The following is a 22607-nucleotide window of genomic DNA, read 5'->3' as shown; positions in this document are numbered from 1 at the left end:
GCTAGTTAGCTTCCCCGGGGTCGCCCCGTGATATATCTATAAATAAAGCCCCCCCATCGAAGTTGGTTCAGCTGTTCGTGGAATCCCAACTTTGGGGACCAACCTTCGCGGGTGTCTTTTTTTCGTAGAGAATACTCCAATATTTGTTCGCATATTTCGGAACTGCTGCAGCCCTGGAATCTTTGGCTGTTTGTGCTGCGCTGTCGCCTGGCAAGTATTTTTCTTTCTTGGACTTGGACACATAGCGTTCGTCCGTGAATTTTCTTCCCCGTCAGCAGCTGCAAATACAGGGTGCCCCACCGATCGCTTTCGTACCCCCCTCCCCCTCTTTAACCCTACCCTTTAAAACAAGCAGACGAACTTCGCCCCAAGGCTGGGTCTTCGTCTCTCCACTTCTCTGGTTTCCCAGCACGCAGCGGGAAAAAGCAACAAAAATATTGTTTTTTCTCTCGAGTTGCTCGTGGCCCTGTATTCCGAAAATATATGTATGTGTGTGTGGGCCAACTGAGCGTGTGTGCGTGCAAGTGTGCGAGAGTTTAAGCTTAAAGCTATTGTACACTTGGTGTGTCGTGTCTGCCTCCCCCTCCACCTCTCCGCCCCCTGCCTTTCTTCTTCGACCGCCCCAGCTCTTCTTCGTCCTCTCCTTCGTCCTCGTCCTCGGCGGCCTGTCGCTGTCCTTTCAGCCAGAGCCAGCGAGCAGCCAGGCAGGATGGAGCGGCTTAGTGGTCCTGGGTAACCTGACGGAGAGATACCCTTTTCGAATTGGAAAGGATATAACCTTTTTTAAGGGATCAATGTGTTTTGTGTTACTACTATCTATAAAGAAACACAGAATATCGCAGAGATTTGAAAACACTAAAACTGGTATCTAAAAGTATGTTGTAAAATACATAAAATAAAACGTGGAATACTTTTAGACACCTTTCAAATTAATTTTTAGTCGCTATAGATTTTTGTGCATCATCTTTATTTATGTTATAAAGTATAATAAAGTTAATATCAAAAATGAATTGGGAATTAAATATTTGAGTATCACTACTGAAAACTTCTACTACAAATAAGTTACGAAGAAATTAGTATTTTCATTAAGTTATAGTTAAACTAAAATAGTGTTTAATTATGAAAATTGAAAGTTATAACGATTGATAATCATATAATATTGGTGTAGTGGGTCTATTAATTATAAAAATGCATTTTCTGGTTTTCAAAATCGATTGTTTCTAAATGTTAATTTACGTTATACATATCTAGTTTCTATCTCTATCTCTATATCTATCCATATAAATAAATTATAGAGATAGATATCCTTAGATATCCTTAAAGCCATTTCGACTCAATTTTAAATGTGAGACGTTCTTCATCGATATGTTGAGTTACCCTTGTAGATTAGGGTGTCGCACTAACGTTGCCTTTGCTGTTGCCAGTGTCGCCATCACCATCGCCATCGTAGTCATCGTAGCCAGCTGCCTCTGCCCTGCCACGCCCCCCGCCCCGCGCCACAGCCCCCGCCCCCAGTTTCCATTTGGTGTCTCTGGGTTCTTCTGTCTCTGGTCCTACGCTTTTGCCAACGCATTTTTGTTTTGTTTAGAGCGCAAGTTATGCGGGCGCCAAGGAGGAGAATTCGAGAACCGGGAGCCGAGGATGGAAGAGATGCAGATGGGTGGGCAGATGGGGAATACCTCTTGGTACTCGACACATGCCGACAGGTATCGAAAATGTTACCCAAAATGCAGCTCAGCGCGTTCGCAGGGAAAAAGGTAAAGGTAAAGTACAAAAAACTGAGCAAACGGAAGAATTGAAGCTGGCGTTAAAAGTTTGTAGGCAAAGTTGTTCTTTAAGCTGACTTCACCTGACGTCAGACAGCACGCCGGAAGAGCCAGCCGAGCAATCACACCACCCCAAAGGGGGCCCAAGTCCACCCCCTAAGGCCACCCCGGGTTTTTCCCCGGCACACGCACCTTTACACATTTTTCCACTTCCCTTTCATTCCTCCGCCGGGCTCGGGACTCCGGGCTCCGGCTCTCGGGCCAAATGAAAAATTGCACACGCGGGAATTTGATTTTAACATGAGAAATAAACACAATGAAGTTGACGGCCCAAACGGGCAGGGCCAGAGGCGTTCCAGGGGGGTCTAAGGGGTGCGAGGGGCGTCCAAAGGACCCGAGGGGGTGATGGTGACACTGCGATTGTCGCACATTCTTCGCTCTTCGAGAAACTTTAATTTTTAACTTTAATTAAGGAAAGAAGCGTTTGTCACTTGCTACTTGTAACTTTATGGGTCAGGGTTTCTTGAAATCTATCAATGAATAAATATTGAAAGGCTATTTAAATTTGTATAATATTGTTAGGAATAAGTTGAACATTTAGCTGGGGAATAAAAGTATTAATTTGACTTTAAGTTTGTGAACAGGTGCTTAAATTTATTTATTAAATTTATTTTAATTTATTATCAGCGCATTTTTAATTATTCCAAGGATACGAGAATGCCATTCCAATTAGTAAAGATTTATTTGACAGACTGTAATGGGTGACGACCGATAATTTCTTGGTGCATGAAATTCGACGTGCTGTGGCACATTTGAAACAGATAAGCGGCAGCAAATGTTCCCATCCCCTCCGCCATCCCCTTTTCGAATCCTTTCGCCACCCCTTTTGGATAGATTGTGTTCTACGTTGGTCGCATTCCTTGCCTAATGCTGGAATTTCAATTTTAAAGACCAACTTGATTACCAGGAGGGGGTGAGGCGCACAGAGGGTAGTTCCACCATTGTCTCTCGCATGAGTTGGCCCAAAGTTACTCGCAGGGATCAAAGTGACATAAGTTTGCCATTCGCTGCCATCTTCAGATGTTCTAGATGTAGCGTAGCTGTATCTTCATCTTTGGCTCCAATTTATTTAATGCCTGCAGAAAGTTTTTAATGTAATTAAAATGGCTAAAGCCTAAAGAGTGTTTAAAACCGAGAGCTATCGCAGCTTTAAGGGGATTCCCCCGCTCGGCGTTGGTTATCTAACACCCACACACACACGTACTGATTCCGACACACGTGCGCGTTGTGCCATAAAGTGCTCAAGTTACTTGCGGGGATTACCAGTCCCACATCCTCGGCGCCACCCCCTAATCCTGCGCCCTCACTTCACTTATTTTCCAGGCGATCCTCCGTCCGGCCGGACAACGCGGCGTATGCGTCATGCGAATGCCCAGTAGGAGCCAGGAGTTTTTAACATTTTCCAAATGCTGCAACGCTGATTTTGCTTTTATTTTTCTCGCTCCTCCAAGCAAAACGAGAATTTCCAACTACACACAAGGACGAAGGACGAGGAACGGTTGGGTGGCACAGGATGTGCGGACGGTCGCACAGATGAGTCGGAAGCACGGACAAACAAACGGATAAGAAGGCGGAGGGCCACGAAGGACGAACGACGAAAGGACGAAGGCGAGGAGGAGCTGGAGACGGAGATGGAGCCAAAGGACGAAGCGCACATGGAAGATAAGCGCACAGAGTGTGGCGCTGATAACGCAGGTCCTGCTGCCTGCTGCCGCCTGTGGGCCAAACTAGAGGGATGGAAAATGGGGGAGGTCCTGTGAATTTTAACATTTTAGAGAAAATACGAACGGCAGAATTTCGAACGCCGAGCTAGAAGTCTGAAGCGAATTGCGCGAGGGCTGCGACTGGGTGGGCGATGTGGGAGGAATTGTCTGTGAGTGTACGTACGTAACTACAGTCAAGCTTCGTTAAGTATATTTTTCTTTTTTTTGAGTAGTTTTTATTTTGGGGGAAGGCTAAACAATTTTATTTCCCTTTTTTAATTATTTAACCCTATTTCTTGAAGGTTACAATTTTGTATCAAAAGAAAAAAAAAATTAAAAAATATATCTTGATTTTCAATCGATTTTTGTTTTTTTAATAACTTATACACATACATTGTTTATTAATTATTTCATGTTAAAAACATGTTATTGTAATAAGGAAACCATTTATTCAAAAACATTCACAACAAAAAAATTTTAAAAAAATATTTAAATTTATAATGGGTTTTTTTTAGGATTTCTTAATCAGTGATAATTTAACTTATATAGTTTTTGAACTATTTTGAGTTTATTTCATTTAAAATTGTCAGGATTTTAATTTTTAATAAGTTATATATTTCCGGAAAGCACAAGAATATTTTTTTCTATAGATATGCATGCATGCATTCAAAATGCGACAGATGGCGGTTGAGTTAGGCAAGTTTTACTGTGGCTGCATAGCTGGAACAAAACAATTTGTAATTTATTTGCGAAGCGTGCGATGTGCTCCGGCTCTGTGCGAAAAGTTGAGGCAGCTGCCAAAGGCGTAGCCATCGACCAGAGACAGTGACTCCGGCTCCAGCTCCTTCTCCTTCTCCGAGTGGAGCTCCTGCTCCCGTTTTCCGTGCATCTGAAACCGAAACTCTGGCAGAAGCGCTGCTCTGATCCGAGGCCCGAAAACTCGAGGCCGGGAGCACGCGTAAGCAGATACTCAGATAGAGATACAGATGGTGCTCCCCCCTCGTCGAGAACACAGAGCTAGGCACACACACACATTGCGAGGCGGGGAGTGGGGTTGGGGCAACGCGTGGGTGGTCCGGGGTCCTGGGGAATGGGTGGATGTACTGGCATCCAGGCAGGGTGGGTCTCTCTGCTCCTTTGCTCTTTAAAGACCTTTAAAGTTTAAGCCGAATGTCAGCCATAAAAAGAATCAAAAATAAAAGTTGGCAACAAAAGTTTAGCAAGTCGGATAAGCTCAAATAAAAAATATTAAACTCAACTGTTGAGGGCAGGAGAAGACAACGCCGATTTGGAATAGCATTTTAGAAATTTATTTAATGTATTTTATAATGCTTTAAAAGTTTATGCTTTACAATTGGAATTCAAGTTTTAACTATCCGTGTGGTTGTGTGTGAGTGCGGCTTTAATTGCTTTTGCATAAGTTTTGTCTTTTTCTTTGTCGTTGCTGTTGATTAATGCTCAACGGGCCAAGCATTTGGAATACAAACTGTTCATATTAATTGTAAATGTTTACGATAATCCAAATTGAAGTTTGTCTATTGGAAGTTATTCTTTGACTACGTTCGGCAGTTTTGAGGAGTGTGTGTGAGTGTTTCGTGTGGCTAAACAATCTATCTCAAAATACAAATATCAAGCACTTTATAAACCATTATATCCGTTATCCAATATTAAATACAATCGTTCATATCAAAATTCTTGTTTTTCTTTGTTTGTTTGTTCGCTAAGTAATTATTGCTATGGTGGAAGAGCGTTTAAGCTCTGCTAAGTACAAAATTCTCATCTTGCGAGTTCGAGTATCGTCTATTGTTTGCTGGAAGGACGTCCTTCCTGGTTGAAAATTGAAATCAAAATCGGACTCGGGCTGGGTGCGTGTACGGGCGCCTATATATCTGGTTGGTAACGCTTAATCAGTCTTGTATACAAACGAATTAAAATTAGCAAATTGTCTACAACCAAGCTACGTGGCTCTCTCCTCCCTACTCTTCGTTGTCAGGCAGCATTTTCTAGTGTAAAAAACAGGGGATAGTTTATAATAGTTAAACAAACCATTGGAGATGGGCGCTGCTAGTGGAACATTGAGATTAGCTTGCACTTAGTTAAACCATATTTTAATCGACACTTACAAAACAAATGATATCTTTGTTGAACATGTACACGGCGGTTACACACAGGTGCCTTTTCATCAATAAATTAGGAATTAGAATTAGAGTAGCAGAATTAAATTACAACTAAAATTACGATACGAGACAGAGATATTCAGGGAACTCTTGCATCGCTATTTACAGGGTTTAGCGCATTTAAAGATTGGATTTGGAGAGCGTCGTGTAAATGCAATCGACTCGCCGTCGCTTCGCTTGCTTCGCCAACTTGGCCTGGGCTGGAAGTCATGAAATTGTGGGGCGTGGCTTTCGGGGCTTGTATGTGGCCTAATACTTGGTAACTTAAACGGATTTCGATTTACAATTGTTATCGCCAGGGGCCTAACACTTAGAATTTACAACTCGTAACAGGGGACCGGGAACCGTGGCTTAGAATATCGGGGAGCTGGGCGTGCGGGAGCCTGGAGTGCCTCCTCTAACTCCGGCTGTCGTTGCTTTCGCTGAAGCTCTGCTCGCTGGACTCGCGCCGGCTGCTCACCGGCTTGGCCTTGTACTCTGTGATGAACACGGTCACCGAGTTGACCGTCACCTCGCGCGTCTGCGCCGTCGATCGGTCCACGTTCTTCAACCGGGCCGGGTAGCGTTTATGCCGCTGCCGGTCGTGCCCGCTGCCATGCCGCGACCCGGAGGCGGACTTTCCGTTGGGCATGTTGGCGCTGGCGCCCGGCAAAGTGGCGGCCTGCTGGGCGACTAGCGCTGAGTTCAGGCGCGGCTTGCGCGTGGATGTTCCTGATGATAAGGGGTACGAAATGTTAGTGAGTTACTTTGTAATTTCCAATTAGTCAGGCACGTTTCGGTTTTCGCTTTTACATAATAAGAGATTGGTCGTTTACCATATCACATTTTGTTACGTTAACAAAGTTTTACGAGTGAATCAATTTAATTATCATTTTTAAGCGAGAATTAATAAGAATTAAATAAAGAATTTATAAAAAATTAAGCTATTCTTCATATTTTGAAGATATTTAATAGCAGTTTATTAAAAAATATGATTAAATCGTAGCTTTTTATCATTATTGATTGATCATAAACATTTTTAAAAAATATCAATAAATATAAAAAAAGTTTAAAATAGCTAGAAATATAATAATGTTTACAATCGCTACAGTTCATAGTTTTTTTTTATGATTTCAGTATTTACAAAGTAGTTTATCTAACAGATACCCTATCCATCTATCATATCTATTAATGTTTACATAAATAAAGATATGTTTTTTTGAATAGAATAGAATAGAAAGTTCAATAGTCGATCGAGAAGACGAAAACCGGAACGCGTGCCAGGCAATCTGGGGAATCTTGGGGATTCGGAAACGAAATCGGATTCGGAATCGGGGTCACTCACCTTTCCGCACGTCGCACATGCGACACTTGAAGGCCTCCGCCGAGTTTCTATATGTGCAGACGCTGCAGTCCCAGAAGTTCTCCTCGATCACCTTTGCCTGCCGCTTTTGTCGTCGCACCGGCGAGGATTTCTTGTCCATAATATACGTGGAGAGGAGAAACGCCTGGGCGCTGCTGTGCTGGGAAAACAACAATCCAAATCCAGTCCAGTCCCACGAAGAAGAAGAAGCAGCTGAAAATGCCCGACTTTTCCCTCTGCCGCTGCCTCTGCCCGCCCCTTCTGCTGCTGCTGCGCTGCTGCCTGTGATGTTTTGCTGCTGTGCGACCACCTTTGCCACGCCCACGAACACACGGTGGCCTCAGTGGAGATTCGCTGCGTTTTTGGCACGCATTTGTTGCTTAATTTGCGCGATTTAGGTGGCTTTTTGTTGTGAAAAAATTGCAATTGTCTTTTTGGTGTGTTTTTAGCAGTGCTGCCAGGTCAGCCATTTAGTGGCTATTTCTAGCTTTTAATAGCTGGAATAGCTAGCTTTTTTGGATGGATAAATATCGATGGAAACATCGGTGCATCGATAACACATCGATATATTGTTGTTCCTCCAGTACTAATAAATAATGGCGAAATTGCAAGGGAAGAGCCGTTTGATGGTACACCCTGAGCCTTTGGCGCCATTATTGAATTGAATTTGAAGTGAATGACAAATGATGGCAAAAAGAACTAATTGTTTATTCAGTAGTAGCAGTATAAATATTAATTATGGTTTAAATGTAAGGAATATTTTGAAAAATCACAAACTAATTTCAGAATATTACGACAATTTGATACTTAGATTCATTTTGATGTCAAACGAAGAAATAGATTTTAGCAGGGACCGTAAATAATCATTATTTGAGATTTTTATTTTAAAAAGACTACTGTGATATTTTGTTTTAAACGTCAAAAATAACGTTCTTTTTACTCTTGTCCACAAAGTATGTATATGCATTTCAACAAATTTGGAAAGCAAATGAACTGTTATTTGTTCATGTCTATAAAGTGCATAAAAACCAATTAAATTGTTGATTAAAACTTGTAAAAACCTCAGTAGGCATTTTAAAATAAAAATCTCAAATAATGATTATTTACGGTCCCTGGATTTTAGGCATTACTTATCGATCCGATTAACTATATCATAGTGACCTATGATTTAAATAACATTTAATTCGTTATTCTGAAATATTAAAAACGTGAAATTCCCAAGAATCTATTATTTTTCCTATTATTACTATGGGAGCTAGGCGCCAAAATAATATTGATTTGCAATTTTTGTATTTGTTTCTTTTTTTATCTTTTTATTGTCAAGCCAAGCGAATCTTCCACCTACGCCTTTATTTTTACTAGCCAGCCAAAGCCAAAGGCCAGCTGCTCAGCAACAAAGGCGAAGGTGAGCGGTTTTGCCTATGTCTATTATAGTGTTTATTATTTTTAAATGGAAATCTCTTTTTACAGAAACATAGTAGAGGCTAAAAAATAATAATAGATGCCCATATTTTCTTTACCTTTAGTTTTTCTTTAACGCTTTGCGTTTTACACAAGTGCTTCTGTGATATCTTAATTTATTCGCTGGCAAACATCAGCTGATTTTTGTTTGCATACAACTTTTAACTGATCTATTTTCTTAGCCCCCGTATCGCAGTCTTATCACGAGTTTATCCCTTTTGGATTATAGGCTCCCAGGAAGGTGTTACATTTGCGACAATAGTGATTTCCTGTGCGGCAACTGTTCATGCAATAGGGGACAAAACAGGCACAGCAGCAAAATCTAAAAAAAGAATATAAAAGAACATTTAAACATAGATTCTATATTTCTAGTTTTTAAGCAATTAAAATGAACTTTAGAGTAAGTTAAAAACATTTTATGAAGACAAGCAGACACTTTGAAAGGTTTTTCCAAACAGGTATTAAAGTATATTTTTGCTAACCTTCAAGAGAAACCACAACTCACCCTACTAAGCAGAGAAGACCTGCTACCATGTGGGTCCTAGAGTTGGCCGTGTGTGTCATCCTGGTGGTCTTGTTGGCACCGCAGGCGGGACAAAGAACCCTACTTCGATTGGGACCCAAGTGCAGGGTGTCTGCAACAGCGGAAAGTGACGTCAGGAGAGCTTTATGCCAAAACTACCGAGTAAACTACCAACCTACTGGCACCACTGTAGGCGGCTGTGGTGCTGGCTGCTCGACAACGACCACTGGCGGTGGTGCTGGGGCAATTGCTGGTGCGGAAACCACTGGAACCACCGGAACAGACACAGCCATATCGTACGATGGAGGAGCCTCCAGGGGCAGGCCCATGGGATTGCCCAACTCCCTCGTTGGCGTCGGCGAGGGGGCACTCGGGGTGTTGAAATCCACCTGCGGATAAAGCATGGCTCGCTTCTGATCCATCTTTGAATGCCGTACAAAGCCCTAGTTTTAGTGCGAAGTTCAACGTCTCTTTTTATTCGATTTGTAATGAGTAAGAGATTCCGGTTCCCGTTCAGCAGACGAGTGTGTTTACTTTGCGTATTTACAACTAGACGGCGTCTTTTGCACTTCGATCGCCGCTCACAACTGCCAGCGGATTCGGATTTGGATCCAGGTAAAGATTCAGTTTCGGAATCCCAATCAAGTTTTTTGGCTCAGATCGGAGCGAGCTTGAAAAAGCTCCCCAGACCAGCAGATTGAGCAATCATTTTCGGCCTGTTGCGTTGCAAAACCGAAAGTATCTCTCGAATAATGTTTACCGAGCTTTATCTAATGCACACAATGAGTTTCATTGTTTATCCAAGGTATCTCACGTCGGAGAATAGGATGTCCGATAAGTATACTTATAGCAGATAGTAGTATGTCGCTAATTAAGTAAGCTTTTGGTAACTAAAAGATTGAGTTATCAAAGCGCCCTTGAATGTCATATTATAAAATGCAAAAACTCTAATAATTCTAAAAATAAGAGCAAGAGCTTTTTACAATTAAATAGTAAGCCAAATTATAGTCTTAATAAACTAAAATTAACATGGCTTTATTAATTAAGATTTTAGGAACCTGTTTTACTTTTAAAATAATTTTCATTTATCTGGAACATTATTATAAGAAAGAATTGGTTAAATATTAAAGCTTTTGAAACCCACTTTCAAGTGCGAAATACATTCTTTTGGTTCGGCTTGCTTGTTGCAGGCCATTTATTAACTAATCATTTGAAGAAAATGTGTACAAATGGGCAGAGAGCCCAGACAAAAACTCCTTAGTTGCTCACTTACGATCGTAGGTGCCCAAATAACGATCGCACATGCCACAGTAGTGATTCGTGTTCATGCAACTGGAAATGCAATACGGCAGGCACACACAGCAGTACAACCTGTAAGAAGAGAAAAAAACCGACAAAATGAGTCATACATAAGTGGAACTTGCACAGAAAACTTTTCATTTTCTACTGCGGTTTATTGTAATGTTTTAAACAAACAATTTATAAATAGGTTTTAATTAAAAGTATTTTAAATTTCATATTTATTCTTCTGGGATATAAATATTACGGAATGTTTTTACACATATTAAAGTTACTTAATTAATAACAAACATAGAATATTATAATTCAATGTTAAAAGCCAACCGTTCAAATAGATGGCTATTCATATCAATAGTATCATTGATAAGAAAGAATATCAAAATAGTGTACGCCAAACAACATTTTATGTATTTTTTTATCAGTCAGATAAACTTTTTCGCTAGAGTTCTTTGATGATTGTAGTGACATAGTTACTTTTTTTACCAACATATTTTGAAAATATCTCATAATTATAAAACTTAATGAGCCACAATAAAAATATTTTGTAATTAATATGGAGAATTTTAAATTGAAATTAACCTTACAGCGCTCAAGAATCTAACTAAATTATTAAGTTTTGCAAGATTCACTTTACCAACTTGTTACTTTCATAACAAATTTTAGGAATATCTAATGAGAAAGGTGGTTACCTACCCATTAAGCTCGAGTGGCCAACACATTATATTTAAATTATCTTTTTCTGGATACTTACTGGAACAGGCACAATATCAGGGCGATCAGATGGGTGCGCGAATTGGGTCTGTAGGAGACCCGAGTGCGGGCGTAATTGTGGCAATGCGGGCACTGCACGTCCATGGGTTCCGGGCCGTAGGGCGAACCAGGCACCACGACTACCGTGTGCTGGGTGGTGACCGAAGCTGGTCTGTCTGGAGTTGGTCCCGTGGTCTCGGCCGGAATGGAGGTGGCCTGGTCGTAGCTCGGTGGCGCTGGCGGCAGGAGCTGCTGGTGCTCTGCAGGTTGGGACTGTAGCACCGCAGCCTCGGATCCCTTGGGTTTCTCCAAGGGTGCAGCTGGATAGACGGGCTCCATATTGTTGCCTTTGCACTGGGTGTGTGAATCGCTGGGAAATGACTCAAGGGAGCGCCGCGGAAAGAAAAAAGTGCTTGGTATCGTATCGCGTATTCTTATCAAGTAAAGCCAAAAGCTCGCCGGCCCGATTGTTTACCCCATTAGGTGTCGACACCTGACCAAAAATGTTCGCTTTCATAAATGACTCGTGGGTTTGCTGTTGAGGGTGTGATCGGTTCGATTTGGTTCGGTTCGGTTGGTTCTATTTATTTCGTGGGGCATTTACTAATCGCTGTTGTAAACGCCGACGAACTTGTTGCAATTGCCGCAGAAGTGATTTGCATTCATGCAGCTGGTGGCGCAGTAAGGCAGGCAGGCACAACACCAGAGGCTGTTTGGTATTTTCCATTAAAGATAAGATAAGTTGGAGGAGCTCGGGAGTCTGGAGATGAAGATGGGGATCTTACCCAACTATGCAGAGAATGGCGGCCATGCAATGCGTTTTCACACTGGGCGAATACTCCACGCGGGTCAATTTCTGGACATGACAGTGCGGACAGGTGATGAAGGTAGGATCGGGACCCACGGGCAATACGGCTTGATCTGTATATGAAATATATTATTACATGTATAAAATATATCATTACTAATTTTCCCGTAATCAAAACCCACGTTGTATGATCACCACGGGCGGAGGTGCCGTCGTGTGAACCACTCGAATTGGCGCCTGCACATGCACCACTTGCTCGTAACTCGGTGGTGGCATCTGATGGGGATACCCTGTTGGCCCCGCCGGCGGTTGGTTGTACTGCATCTTCGTTTCACCACCAATTTCGAACTGAAACCGAGTACAACTCTCGCGTTTTACTGCCGCTGCGATGTCTACCAAAGCTCTTTTTTAAGCTTTTTACCTTGTTTGCATTTAGCTATATTATATTTGTACTTATGCGGTCAAACAACTTAATTTGTTGAAAACGAAAGCGCTTTTCCACCTGAAGAAATTCTTTTTCTTTCCTAATAGTCTATGGATAGAAGATAGGTGTTTTATAAAAGCACTCTTTTACTTTTAGTTCTATACCCTTAAAGAGGTAATGGCTTTTGCCAGCGGTAGATCCTTTGTATTCGGTTGACTCTTCACATGAAGAGGATATCGTCGGGGATTTGGCGGACGTGACTGCATAAACACTTAAGAGTTCTTAGTAATTTTTCGACTTTGAATGGATATATTATATTTATAAGCTGTAGAAACACTAAAACCCTCTCGTGTTTCACGAATTTATTTTGAATACTTGCAAAAAATGACATTTTGTCGTGTGCAGCAATACATGTTAAATCTTGATAAGAATAATAAGCTGTTGCGAAGTGCCGGTATTCCATTTTATTTTATTTTATTTGCACATACACAAATGTTTCATCAGAAAAATACTAATTGTTCGATTTTAAAATTACAATATATGACGATATTACATTTTTATTTTGTAAACATGTATTCAAAATTGAATTATCTCTATGCCTCTAAGACTTAAGCCTAACACTAATAGGGCTATTTTTTAATGACAAATAATTTACTTAGTCATCGGTTTACCACAGCAACAGAGGGTTCTGAAATACAATAAATTTGAAAATCTGCTTTTTGGCCAAATTTATATCTTCAACATACCGCACATTAAACCATATTCGTTTACTCCAAGATAACTTTAAATCCTCCGAATCGATAGATCTCTTGGATGGGTTTCTCTTCTGTTCAGCTTTCGAATTTGTCTTTGGTTCCGACAAACTTCTGTAAACCTCCGTCGATCGCCTTTTAAAAACTGTTCTGTTCCTGAGCGACATCTTTTTAAAACTGAGCTCAACTCAATAGCTACAGATTTGCGCTCAAAACTCGTCTCCCGAATTTAATAGGAATTCCAAGCTGATAAGCTCCGACTGTTATCAATAATTTCTTAATTAGCTTTTCGCTATATTTATTACTCATACATAATTCTGAGCTGCAGCGAAATGTCAATATTGAAATCGAAAGCGCCTTTTTTAAAAAAATATATATTTTTTATGAAAATTCAAGTTTGTTATTTAGTATCAACTGAAGCCTAGTAATAGTTATAGATTCTCCTATAGGAGAATCAATTTCTTGTGTGTATATACACTTGGCAATTTTTTTTAACATATAAGTATCAACCATTTATATACTGAGTTTTTTCCCGTCAAATGACTAACAAATATTAAAAAAAATCAATATAAAAAACTATATTAAATGGTGAACAAAACTCTGGAAACTCTAAATATTTTATCAAAGCAAAAAAGTATGCAACAATTTTTACAAACTAAGCGGCGTATGCTTAATATTTGAAGCACGCATCTTAATTATTACTCACGACTCTTTCCACTTTCTATTGATTTCAATAAATGAGAGTTACCTGTTTATTTATTTTTTTAAACGTTTTTGTTCTTATTCTGAATAGAGTTGGTATGGTCCGAAACCCAAAATTACAAGAGGAAATTTGCTATTTGCGCTAGGAAGTTTTTTTTTATAAATATTTTTAATTATATGATGGACGTTGATGCACTACGAGCAGTACAAACAAGTGGCCCAACGATACCAAGCACGTGCTTGTTACGCGCGGGACCCTTTATCAATTAGGGCAAAAATGCGAGTTCGCGAGGAAAAGACATGAAACCAAATACTACAAATACTACAACTAAGATTGAAGCAAATGAGATAAAATTTTAGTTTTCAATACGGGGATAGATGTTGAAGTGCAAATTAAATGATAAAGATTGTTATAATTTTTACATAGAACACGAAAAGGCTCATGCAGAGTAAAATTTGATGTACATCGAGGCAAATTAAGAGGGTAATAATTTCGTGTTAGTCTAACGGGAACATTAAAAGTTAAACGGTTTACCAGTTCTACGGAATCAATATCACCTCTTATAAGATTTTGCATAAAAATAGTACCAAGCATTATTCTACGGTTTTCAAGTGTAGGTAAATTAAGCAATAGTAATCTACTCTGGTAGGAAGGTAGCCTTACGTTTTGATCCCAGTTCAAACTACGAAGGGCAAAAAGAAGAAATTTTTTTTGCACCGACTCAATACGGTCGATGTGCACTTGATATTGTGGGCTCCAAACTGAAGAACAATATTCTAAAATAGGACGGACAAGGGAGGTAAATAATAATCTGGTTGTATAAGGGTCATCAAATTCCTTTGACCAACGCTTTATAAACCCAAAAACACTCATAGCTTTATTGACAGTGGCCATTATGTGGCAATCAAATTTAAGTTTTGGGTCGAGAAGAACACCTAAATCGTTAATTGAATATATACGGTCGAGTGGTGTATTTTGAAGAGAATAACTAACAAACGTAGGAGTGCCCCTGTAAAAAGTCATAACGTTGCATTTAAGGCAGTTCAGATTTAAAAGGTTGTACTCACACCATCCCTGAAAACAATCAATATCTGACTGTAAGTTGAAACCGGACCCTACATCTTTATATGATAAACAAAGCTTAACATCGTCAGCGTACATTAGTACACGAGAATGAGCTACGATAGAGGGAAGATCGTTAATAAACAAAGTAAACAGCAAAGGGCCTAAATGACTACCTTGAGGAACTCCAGATGTCACGTTGATCATTTTAGAAACAGCGCTCTTAAATATAACCCTCTGAGTCCTACCATTCAAGTAACTTGAAATCCAAGTTAATAGATTACATGGGAACCCAAGCTGATCTAATTTGAATAAAAGGAGAGAGTGGTTAACAGAGTCAAAGGCCTTACTAAAATCTGTATATATAACGTCAGTCTGCATGTTATTCTTATATCCATTTATTACAATAGATGATAGTTCAAGAAGGTTGGTGGTGGTCGATCTTCGCTTAACAAAACCATGCTGACACGGTGATATTAGCGAGGAACATAAATGCTGCAAATGAGAAGTAATAATACACTCAGAAAATGAATCGCCCTGAATTTTAGAAAATCGCCTATGGATTTGCTTCACTGGCGATTTTTTTCTTTAAAATAAAAAAATTTTCTACTGGTAAAGAAAATTTTCTTCCAATTAATCAAAATTCATTAAATTCAAGAAATATTCCAGAAATATAGAAAAAAATCGCCAGTAAAGCAAATCCATAGGCGATTTTCTAAAATTTTTTTTTGAGTGTACATTCAAATGCTTTAGGAATTGCCGACAATTTAGAAATGCCTCTATAATTCTGAGCATCCGCCTTCGCACCCTTTTTGTGGAGTGGAATAATGAAAGAGTCCTTCCAGATAGTTGGAAAAACTGATGATGAAATAGACAAATGAAAAAGTTTAAGAATCGGTTTACAAATGGTTGAAGCACAAAACTTAAGCACACTCCCAGGGAGTCCATCAGGACCGGGAGAATACGTTGGCGTTGTTGTTGCTAAATCCTTTAAAAGAGAACTTTCGGTAATTACAGGGGTAAAAATACAATTAGCCCTATTTAAGTGGTTAGGGTAGGTAGGGTTTGACCAAGCAGCCGAACTATAAGTAGTTTGGAAAAACTCGGCAAATAAATCCGCAATTTCAGAATCCGACGATGCCTCTTTTGAGTTTAAACGTACCGATGAAGGCAATGCCGAAGACTTACGCTTGGCATTAACGAAGTTATAAAACTGCTTCGGATCATTTGAAAACTCGAATTTACATCGATTTAAATACATGGAATAGCAATGACTGTTGAGAACATTAAAATCTGAACGAGCCACAACATATTTCGCAAAATCAGATGGCTTTCCCGTTTTTTTATACTTTTTATAAGTGTTGGATTTAAGATTTTTAAGTCTTTGAAGCTCATTGTTAAACCAAGGAGGCCTGTTTAGCTTCGGAGGAAGACTGTCAGGTACGCATTCGTCAAAGAAAGTGTTTAAAACGCTATAGAAAAGTTCAATTGCACTGTCAATATCCATGCAATTGTACAAATCAGTCCAATTATATTGAGAAATCATGTAGTTTAGTTTATTATAGTCACATTTACGAAAGCATCTCCTTTTAGTTTGAGGAACTAAAGGAGAAAGGGTATCAGTACAGGGGAGGCCAATTGTCAATTCCAAAGTTGGATGATATTGGTCTTCAGGTACAACAAGTGCGTCAATTCTAGCTACAGTGACTTCATGCGGATCTAAAACAAAGACTAGATCTAATTGTCTATTTAATGAATTTCGTATAAAGCTTACTTGCTGTAACGATAATTCTAAAAGGCCATCCACAAAATCATGGGCGGATAAAGGAGTAGCGACAAGTGAGTCAGTGGGAAGAGACCAAGAGATATTTGGGAGATTAAAGTCACCCAAAACAATCAAAAGGTCTCTGTTAGAAAGAAAGGATAGAACAGATTTAATAGCAGACAGATGGTGCTCATAAATTAGTAAATCAGAGCCAGGAGGAATATAAGAGCAGGTTACAAAAATAGATAAGGATTGAATGGAAACTTTGACACTAACAAATTCAATATCGTTAGGGATATGAATGTTAAGCCTCTCCGATGTTAAACTAGAGGTAACGGCAATCAGAACACCACCCCCCCTACGCGGGGAGCGATCGGTCCTGTAGGTGTTAAAGTTCATTGACAAAACTTCAGAGTCAGATATCTCTGGTTTCAGCCAAGTCTCCGTAAAAGCCAAAATATCTTCAGTAAATGCAGAGGAGTCAGCATAAAGCTTTGGTAGCTTCATATTTAGTCCTCTAACATTTTGATAAGCCAAAAATAAACCTGTTAGTTTTTTGGCACAGTGGAAGGCCTATTATTAGGCACAGTGGAAAGCCGATTATTAGGCACAGTGGGAGGCCTGTTATTTGTTCTCGGTTTATTGGGAACAAATTCTTTTATTACCAAATCATCATTAAGCCAAAAGCTTTCAGAAAGTAGTACATTAAACACATCAGGCGGAGCAAATATTTTAAAAGAAGATATCCTACGGGCGTACGAAAATCGAAATTGTTCAACTTCAATGTCCTCGGATGGGAATTTTTCACGTATGAATTCCATAACATCCTCAGATTTGGTATCCGGGGTAAATCTAGAAACAAACAATTGCTTCCTATGTGGAACAACTGAAAGTTTCTTACGCCCCCCAGCAGCAGTCTGAACCTCACTCGGCTGGGACCCAGAAGCGGTTCCTACTGTACCTACGGTCAGCACCGACTTCTGTAGCTCAGGTTGGCATCCAGAAACAGGGTCACCTCCGGAACTGGCTGTTACCATAGGCACAGGTGGCTCGCTTACCCCTGTACCGACCGGAACTGCTGCAGCTACCGAGTTCAATGTTTTGTTATGTTTCACGGTCTTATTAACCGCCCCTGAGCTGGCTTTTTTCCGTTTAGGCGACTCAGTTAATAATAATTTCTTATTATTAAATTGGTCGCAAACTGAGTTGAACCCGTCATTGAGCTGTGTGAAAACTCGTGAAAGGTTTAATAGTCCGTCTCGAGTCTGCCTCATAAAGCTGCTCATTTCGACTGTCATTTCCTTGCAGGACTCACATGCCCACATGAGACCGGTACGCATTTCAATGAAGTCTTTAACTCTGCCAGTAAATCCTGCACATTTGACGTGCATGACCGAATCGCAGAGCCAGCAGATAATAAAAGAATCTTTGGTTGACATCGGAAGAGCACAACTTTTCTTCATACAGATAAGGGCCATTTTATAGGAAAAAAAGATTATTCGAAGATATAGAAAATAAAATGTGGAAAATATACCTCGAGTAAATTTGGCACTGGGATCAAATTCCAAAACCGCAAAAAACACAAAACACAAAAGTATAAGAGCGCGAGATCGCGAATTAAGTCGAGAGCAAGAGAGCGCGAGAGAAAAAGTGTTCAATCGACTGAGCGTGGCTTGTGCGGCACCAACAACAAAACGAACGAACAGTTACAATGTAAAGCGAGAGAGAGAGACTATGAGAAAAGCACCCAAGAGTCTACAAGAAATTTGGCAGGTTCCGAGAGAGCGAAATTACAGTTAAAATAGAGCGGAATAGAGAGAGAGAAAAAGAGAGAGAATACAAGAGCAAATTTAGAGAGCGCAAAATAACACCAACAAAGCCAAGATATTAAACAAATCTAATGGAAATTGTTAAAATAACTAAAACCACATACCCGTTAAACAGGGAGATCTATTTAAAACACTAACGCGATTGTTAGGCAAACTTTGTTAGATGCTAAACACAAAACACTTGCGTAAAAAATCACAAAAATAAATCAAAAACTCAGAGCACAGGTAAACACAACCGTTCACAAGCGACGCTAAATCGATTATCGATTATATACAGTGAGTCACATTAATATTCGGTTTTTTTTTTTTGTCAACTTCAAACGTGAATAAAAAGTTTGAAACTAATAAAACAAAAAATCAAATAATGCAGAAATAAAGCTTATTTTATTACCTTTTCATAGATATATATATGTTATTACTTTTTTTAAAATTTAACTGAGAAACATGCATAAACGAAAGAAAAGCCGAATATTGGGGCCACATTAATATTCGGTTTTCCCTTTTTGTACTAAAAATCAAAAAAATTATTTAGGAAGTAAACTAAATTTGACATTTGAAATGCTAGCCATTATTGTCTATGGTATCGTTTAAATATTTTGGCATACTTAAAACTTTTTTTTTTGCCTATTCTGGGCCAGTTTTTCCAACCTAAAAAAAGGATGTACGGGATAATGTCAAAAAAGTTTGCAAAGGTACAACAAATTCTCGATTTTTTTTTTTTAATTTATGGTTAAACCCTTAGTCTTTAACTAGAAATCAGTTTCAGCGCAATCCATTAATCACACCAAAAAAAATGGATGGGTACAAAAGCAGAGTCGCTCGAAAATTAATTTTTCCTTAAGTTTTGTATGGAATCAAGCAGCAAAACGCTTCTTCTGAGCGACTCCGTTTTGTACCCATCCATTTTTTTTGGTGTGATTAATGGATTGCGCTGAAACTGATTTCTAGTTAAAGACTAAGGGTTTAACCATAAATTAAAAAAAAAAAATCGAGAATTTGTTGTACCTTTGCAAACTTTTTTGACATTATCCCGTACATCCTTTTTTTAGGTTGGAAAAACTGGCCCAGAATAGGCAAAAAAAAAAGTTTTAAGTATGCCAAAATATTTAAACGATACCATAGACAATAATGGCTAGCATTTCAAATGTCAAATTTAGTTTACTTCCTAAATAATTTTTTTGATTTTTAGTACAAAAAGGGAAAACCGAATATTAATGTGGCCCCAATATTCGGCTTTTCTTTCGTTTATGCATGTTTCTCAGTTAAATTTTAAAAAAAGTAATAACATATATATATCTATGAAAAGGTAATAAAATAAGCTTTATTTCTGCATTATTTGATTTTTTGTTTTATTAGTTTCAAACTTTTTATTCACGTTTGAAGTTGACAAAAAAAAAAAACCGAATATTAATGCGACTCACTGTAAATTAAAAGGTTCCTGGATATATTGCTTTTTAGGATGCATTTCTTAGTTCTTGAATGTTCCCACGTAGGCTCCACAGTTACTGCAGGTGTGTTTGGCCGACTGGCAGGAGTCCTTGCAGTATGGGATGCAACAGCAGCAAATACCACTATAAGAAAAGATTAGTTCAATTATGATAATGTTCAAACTAAAGGATGAATTACATACCCAATCATGCAGATTAGAAGGGCCAGCAAATGAGTCTTGGTACTTGGCTCAAACTCGACCCTCGTTTGCCTACGAGCGCCGCAACTCGGGCAGGTGGCCATTGATGGAACATTTCCAAGCACATTTGGGGGTGCTAAAATATTAAGTAGAAAATTCGTTTGTAATCATTTTTAATAATTTTCTCATTCAATCAAAATTTGTTCTAAGATATTTTTTTGTATATCAATAGCACATGTAGCTTTAAAGGAACCCAAACAGAAATATCTTTAATTTCCACTTAGAGAGCACTATATCACTATGGACGGCAGTCCATGTAGTGACGAAGCGCACCAGGAGAGTGTGCGAAGGCGACTACTATATATACACGAAGAAATGAAAATCTACTGTGATGGTCCGATCATAATGAATGATACACCTATCGAAAGGTATTGCAAAAACTAACAGGATTGCATACCAAGACTCTAAGAAAATCAATTTGCTTGGGAGAGAGAGCGGTGAAAGTGAAAAAGTGAAAATTTCGAAATTTGGAGCTGTTGGGGCCGGTGGGGATAATTGCCCCCTCGCAATATTTTACTTGTATTCCTTTTGAAAATACCCGTCGAATGAGGGGTCGTTTGTCAAAATCCGACGCTCCGTTCAAAAGTTATAGCCAAAATAAGATTTTCTTCGTCTTCCCAAAATGAAAATTTAATTCTGTTTGTCAGTTTGTCAGTTTGTCAGTTTGTCAGTTTGTCCAAAACATGTTTTTTAAGTTTTGAAAATTTTATATGACGTTCATCACATCGATATAAAAAACTTTTGTTCTACCACTTTTGGAAAAACTCGCTAGTTTAGCGGGAAAACAGCTATAAATAGCTAAAAATCGGAAAGCCGTAACTTCTATACTACTAAAGCTACAGACTTGTGCTGCATCTCGTTTGAAAGGTAATTTTAAATGCTATAAACGCCTTCTATATGCAATTTGTGTAAATGTAATAATTAAAAAAATATGAACAAAAGACAATTTTTTAAAACTTTTTTTTTAGCTTTTTTTTATTTTTCTCAAAAACGGCTCTAACGATTTTCCTTAAAACCTTAAACTGTATAGCCCTTGAGATTCCTTAAATTTTGGTATATAACACATTACTGTAAAAAGTCACGTTTAAAAGTTATTTTTATACGAAAATAGCCACTTTTGCCAGCTCGAACAATTAACGCTCCCTGAGTATTGAATTTTGTGGGAGGGTATCCGAACTGTATTTTAGGGTCATGGAATCAGTAAATTTGCACTTAAGAGTTCCATATAGGAATCTTTTGTTCTACGACTTTTAAAAAAAGCCGCTACTTTAGCGGGAAAAAGCTAAAAATAGCTAAATTTCGTTAGTTTGTAAGTTCTACACTACTAAAGGTACAGACATGTGCTATACCTCGTTTAAAAGGTATTTTGAAATACTTCAACGCCTTTTTAACTTAATTTGTTAAAATACAATAGTTTAAAAATTATGATTGACCAATTTAAATTTAAATGTATATATTAGCTCCTATGAGAGCAAATGTAAACAAACAAAAACTTCTGATATCAAATAAAAACACCTCTTAACGAGGTAAAAAACTAGTGACGACCGCACCTTCAACATACAAAAGTTCTGATATCAACATTTGTGACGAAAAATTATTACACTCGTCATTAAATAGACTTTCTAATATTTTCTCATTCGGCACGCTGCAATAGAAAATGCCTGTGAAGGGAAAAATGCTGGAATAGTTTGCTAGGGCGGGCCGAATGAGAAAATATTAGAAAGTCTATTTAATGACGAGTGTAATAATTTTTCGTCACAAATGTTGATATCAGAACTTTTGTATGTTGAAGGTGCGGTCGTCACTAGTTTTTTACCTCGTTAAGAGGTGTTTTTATTTGATACATACATACATATCTTGTATTATTCATATAAATAGTAAGAATTCTTGAAACGCTTTCTGATTTTCCCAAGAGTTCTTAACACTTATCAAAAAGTAATGGCCAAATGGTAAATGGGCAAGTATTTTATATTTACCCTGCATGATCAGCGGCTGTGCCGGTGGTTGCTGATTTAAATTTGGATAAATTTGCTGCGCGTTGTCATAACTGGGTGGGGCGTTGGGAGCGTATGGCTGCCGGTCCAATGGAATATTCTTCTCCATTCCTATCTATACTGAATTCCGACCGATGTGCTTCGCGTTCCGATTCAACCACTAAACTAAAGGGAACAAAATTTGTTTCGAGTATCTGAGTTTATGCTTTTCATCTGAGAGAGGCAAGCCTTGATCATGACAAGAATTTTTATACATTTTAACGTCATGCTATTTCTTTTCCCCGCACGGCAGAGAGTTTATGCTTTTTTTTTTAATTAAATGTTTTCAAAATATTTAAACGTGAAGTATACGGGACCCAAAGTCAGCAGTATGCTTAAGAAACTTAAAGTGTTTATGTACAATAAGAGTACTCATTCTTTCAGCTCAAAAATTAACATATAAAATTATTTTACACCTTTAAAAGACACAGAAGTTGTTTTATTTAGTGAAATCCCCAGACGG

The 22607-nt window shown here is 38.7% G+C and overlaps 5 protein-coding genes and 1 long non-coding RNA gene across 7 annotated transcripts; all 6 read right to left on the bottom strand.

The window, feature by feature from the left end:
• Positions 1-4816: 4816 nt before the first annotated feature.
• Positions 4817-7520, bottom strand: RYBP (ring and YY1 binding protein). 2 transcript variants are annotated; one of them, XR_011417943.1, is made up of 3 exons: positions 7031-7520; positions 5653-6417; positions 4817-5590 (listed from the first exon to the last, which is right to left on the bottom strand). XR_011417943.1 is itself a non-coding variant. In XM_017148845.3 (2 exons), the coding sequence occupies exons 1-2, from the start codon at positions 7167-7169 to the stop codon at positions 6104-6106; spliced, it is 453 nt and encodes a 150-aa protein (XP_017004334.1). In that variant the 5' UTR covers positions 7170-7520; the 3' UTR covers positions 5611-6103. The 2 variants fall into 2 exon arrangements, 1 of the variants encoding a protein (XP_017004334.1); XM_017148845.3 differs by lacking the exon at positions 4817-5590 and having other exon boundaries at positions 5611-6417.
• An 809-nt stretch (positions 7521-8329) lies between these two features.
• On the bottom strand, positions 8330-9710 carry LOC108060090 (lipopolysaccharide-induced tumor necrosis factor-alpha factor homolog). Its single transcript, XM_070213082.1, has 3 exons — positions 9208-9710; positions 9015-9144; positions 8330-8831 (listed from the first exon to the last, which is right to left on the bottom strand). Exons 1-3 carry the CDS (start codon positions 9452-9454, stop codon positions 8711-8713), a joined length of 498 nt encoding a protein of 165 aa, XP_070069183.1. The 5' UTR covers positions 9455-9710; the 3' UTR covers positions 8330-8710.
• A 424-nt stretch (positions 9711-10134) lies between these two features.
• On the bottom strand, positions 10135-11428 carry LOC108060091 (lipopolysaccharide-induced tumor necrosis factor-alpha factor homolog). Its single transcript, XM_017145668.3, has 2 exons — positions 11083-11428; positions 10135-10403 (listed from the first exon to the last, which is right to left on the bottom strand). Exons 1-2 carry the CDS (start codon positions 11418-11420, stop codon positions 10298-10300), a joined length of 444 nt encoding a protein of 147 aa, XP_017001157.3. The 5' UTR covers positions 11421-11428; the 3' UTR covers positions 10135-10297.
• Positions 11429-11649: 221 nt separating this feature from the next.
• LOC108060092 (lipopolysaccharide-induced tumor necrosis factor-alpha factor homolog) lies at positions 11650-12236 on the bottom strand. Its single transcript, XM_017145669.3, has 3 exons — positions 12072-12236; positions 11867-12002; positions 11650-11790 (listed from the first exon to the last, which is right to left on the bottom strand). Exons 1-3 carry the CDS (start codon positions 12211-12213, stop codon positions 11685-11687), a joined length of 384 nt encoding a protein of 127 aa, XP_017001158.2. The 5' UTR covers positions 12214-12236; the 3' UTR covers positions 11650-11684.
• Positions 12237-12762: 526 nt separating this feature from the next.
• LOC138912682 (uncharacterized) lies at positions 12763-13623 on the bottom strand. The gene is made up of 2 exons (XR_011418241.1): positions 13060-13623; positions 12763-13001 (listed from the first exon to the last, which is right to left on the bottom strand). It is a non-coding gene; the product is annotated as an uncharacterized lncRNA (long non-coding RNA).
• Positions 13624-19869: 6246 nt separating this feature from the next.
• LOC108059994 (cell death-inducing p53-target protein 1-like) lies at positions 19870-22257 on the bottom strand. Its single transcript, XM_017145492.3, has 3 exons — positions 22088-22257; positions 20055-20187; positions 19870-19995 (listed from the first exon to the last, which is right to left on the bottom strand). The coding sequence occupies exons 1-3, from the start codon at positions 22212-22214 to the stop codon at positions 19893-19895; spliced, it is 363 nt and encodes a 120-aa protein (XP_017000981.2). The 5' UTR covers positions 22215-22257; the 3' UTR covers positions 19870-19892.
• Positions 22258-22607: the final 350 nt, after the last annotated feature.

The sequence above is a fragment of the Drosophila takahashii genome, chromosome 2R, assembly GCF_030179915.1.
Source record: "Drosophila takahashii strain IR98-3 E-12201 chromosome 2R, DtakHiC1v2, whole genome shotgun sequence".
Taxonomy (NCBI): Eukaryota; Metazoa; Arthropoda; class Insecta; order Diptera; family Drosophilidae; genus Drosophila; species Drosophila takahashii.
The sequence above is the reverse complement of the archived record's forward strand: the minus strand, read 5'-3'. Positions and strand labels throughout refer to the sequence as shown.

What these genes read in the sequence shown, in the direction of transcription:
- RYBP (XM_017148845.3), bottom strand. Translation starts at nt 7,169, where the DNA reads ATGGACAAGAAATCCTCGCCGGTGCGACGACAAAAGCGGCAGGCAAAG. An exon ending in CATGTGCGACGTGCGGAAAG is followed by an intron (nt 6,418 to 7,030) that starts GTGAGTGACCCC and finishes CCTTATCATCAG; the next exon opens with GAACATCCACGCGCAAGCCG.
- LOC108060090 (XM_070213082.1), bottom strand. Translation starts at nt 9,454, where the DNA reads ATGGATCAGAAGCGAGCCATGCTTTATCCGCAGGTGGATTTCAACACC. An exon ending in GCCTACAGTGGTGCCAGTAG is followed by an intron (nt 9,145 to 9,207) that starts GTTGGTAGTTTA and finishes CCGCTGTTGCAG; the next exon opens with ACACCCTGCACTTGGGTCCC. An exon ending in GGTCTTCTCTGCTTAGTAGG is followed by an intron (nt 8,832 to 9,014) that starts GTGAGTTGTGGT and finishes TTCTTTTTTTAG; the next exon opens with ATTTTGCTGCTGTGCCTGTT.
- LOC108060091 (XM_017145668.3), bottom strand. Translation starts at nt 11,420, where the DNA reads ATGGAGCCCGTCTATCCAGCTGCACCCTTGGAGAAACCCAAGGGATCC. An exon ending in CTGATATTGTGCCTGTTCCA is followed by an intron (nt 10,404 to 11,082) that starts GTAAGTATCCAG and finishes CTCTTCTTACAG; the next exon opens with GTTGTACTGCTGTGTGTGCC.
- LOC108060092 (XM_017145669.3), bottom strand. Translation starts at nt 12,213, where the DNA reads ATGCAGTACAACCAACCGCCGGCGGGGCCAACAGGGTATCCCCATCAG. An exon ending in GCCCGTGGTGATCATACAAC is followed by an intron (nt 12,003 to 12,071) that starts GTGGGTTTTGAT and finishes TTTCATATACAG; the next exon opens with ATCAAGCCGTATTGCCCGTG. An exon ending in GCCATTCTCTGCATAGTTGG is followed by an intron (nt 11,791 to 11,866) that starts GTAAGATCCCCA and finishes AATACCAAACAG; the next exon opens with CCTCTGGTGTTGTGCCTGCC.
- LOC108059994 (XM_017145492.3), bottom strand. Translation starts at nt 22,214, where the DNA reads ATGGAGAAGAATATTCCATTGGACCGGCAGCCATACGCTCCCAACGCC. An exon ending in ACAGCCGCTGATCATGCAGG is followed by an intron (nt 20,188 to 22,087) that starts GTAAATATAAAA and finishes TTAATATTTTAG; the next exon opens with CACCCCCAAATGTGCTTGGA. An exon ending in CTTCTAATCTGCATGATTGG is followed by an intron (nt 19,996 to 20,054) that starts GTATGTAATTCA and finishes CTTTTCTTATAG; the next exon opens with TGGTATTTGCTGCTGTTGCA.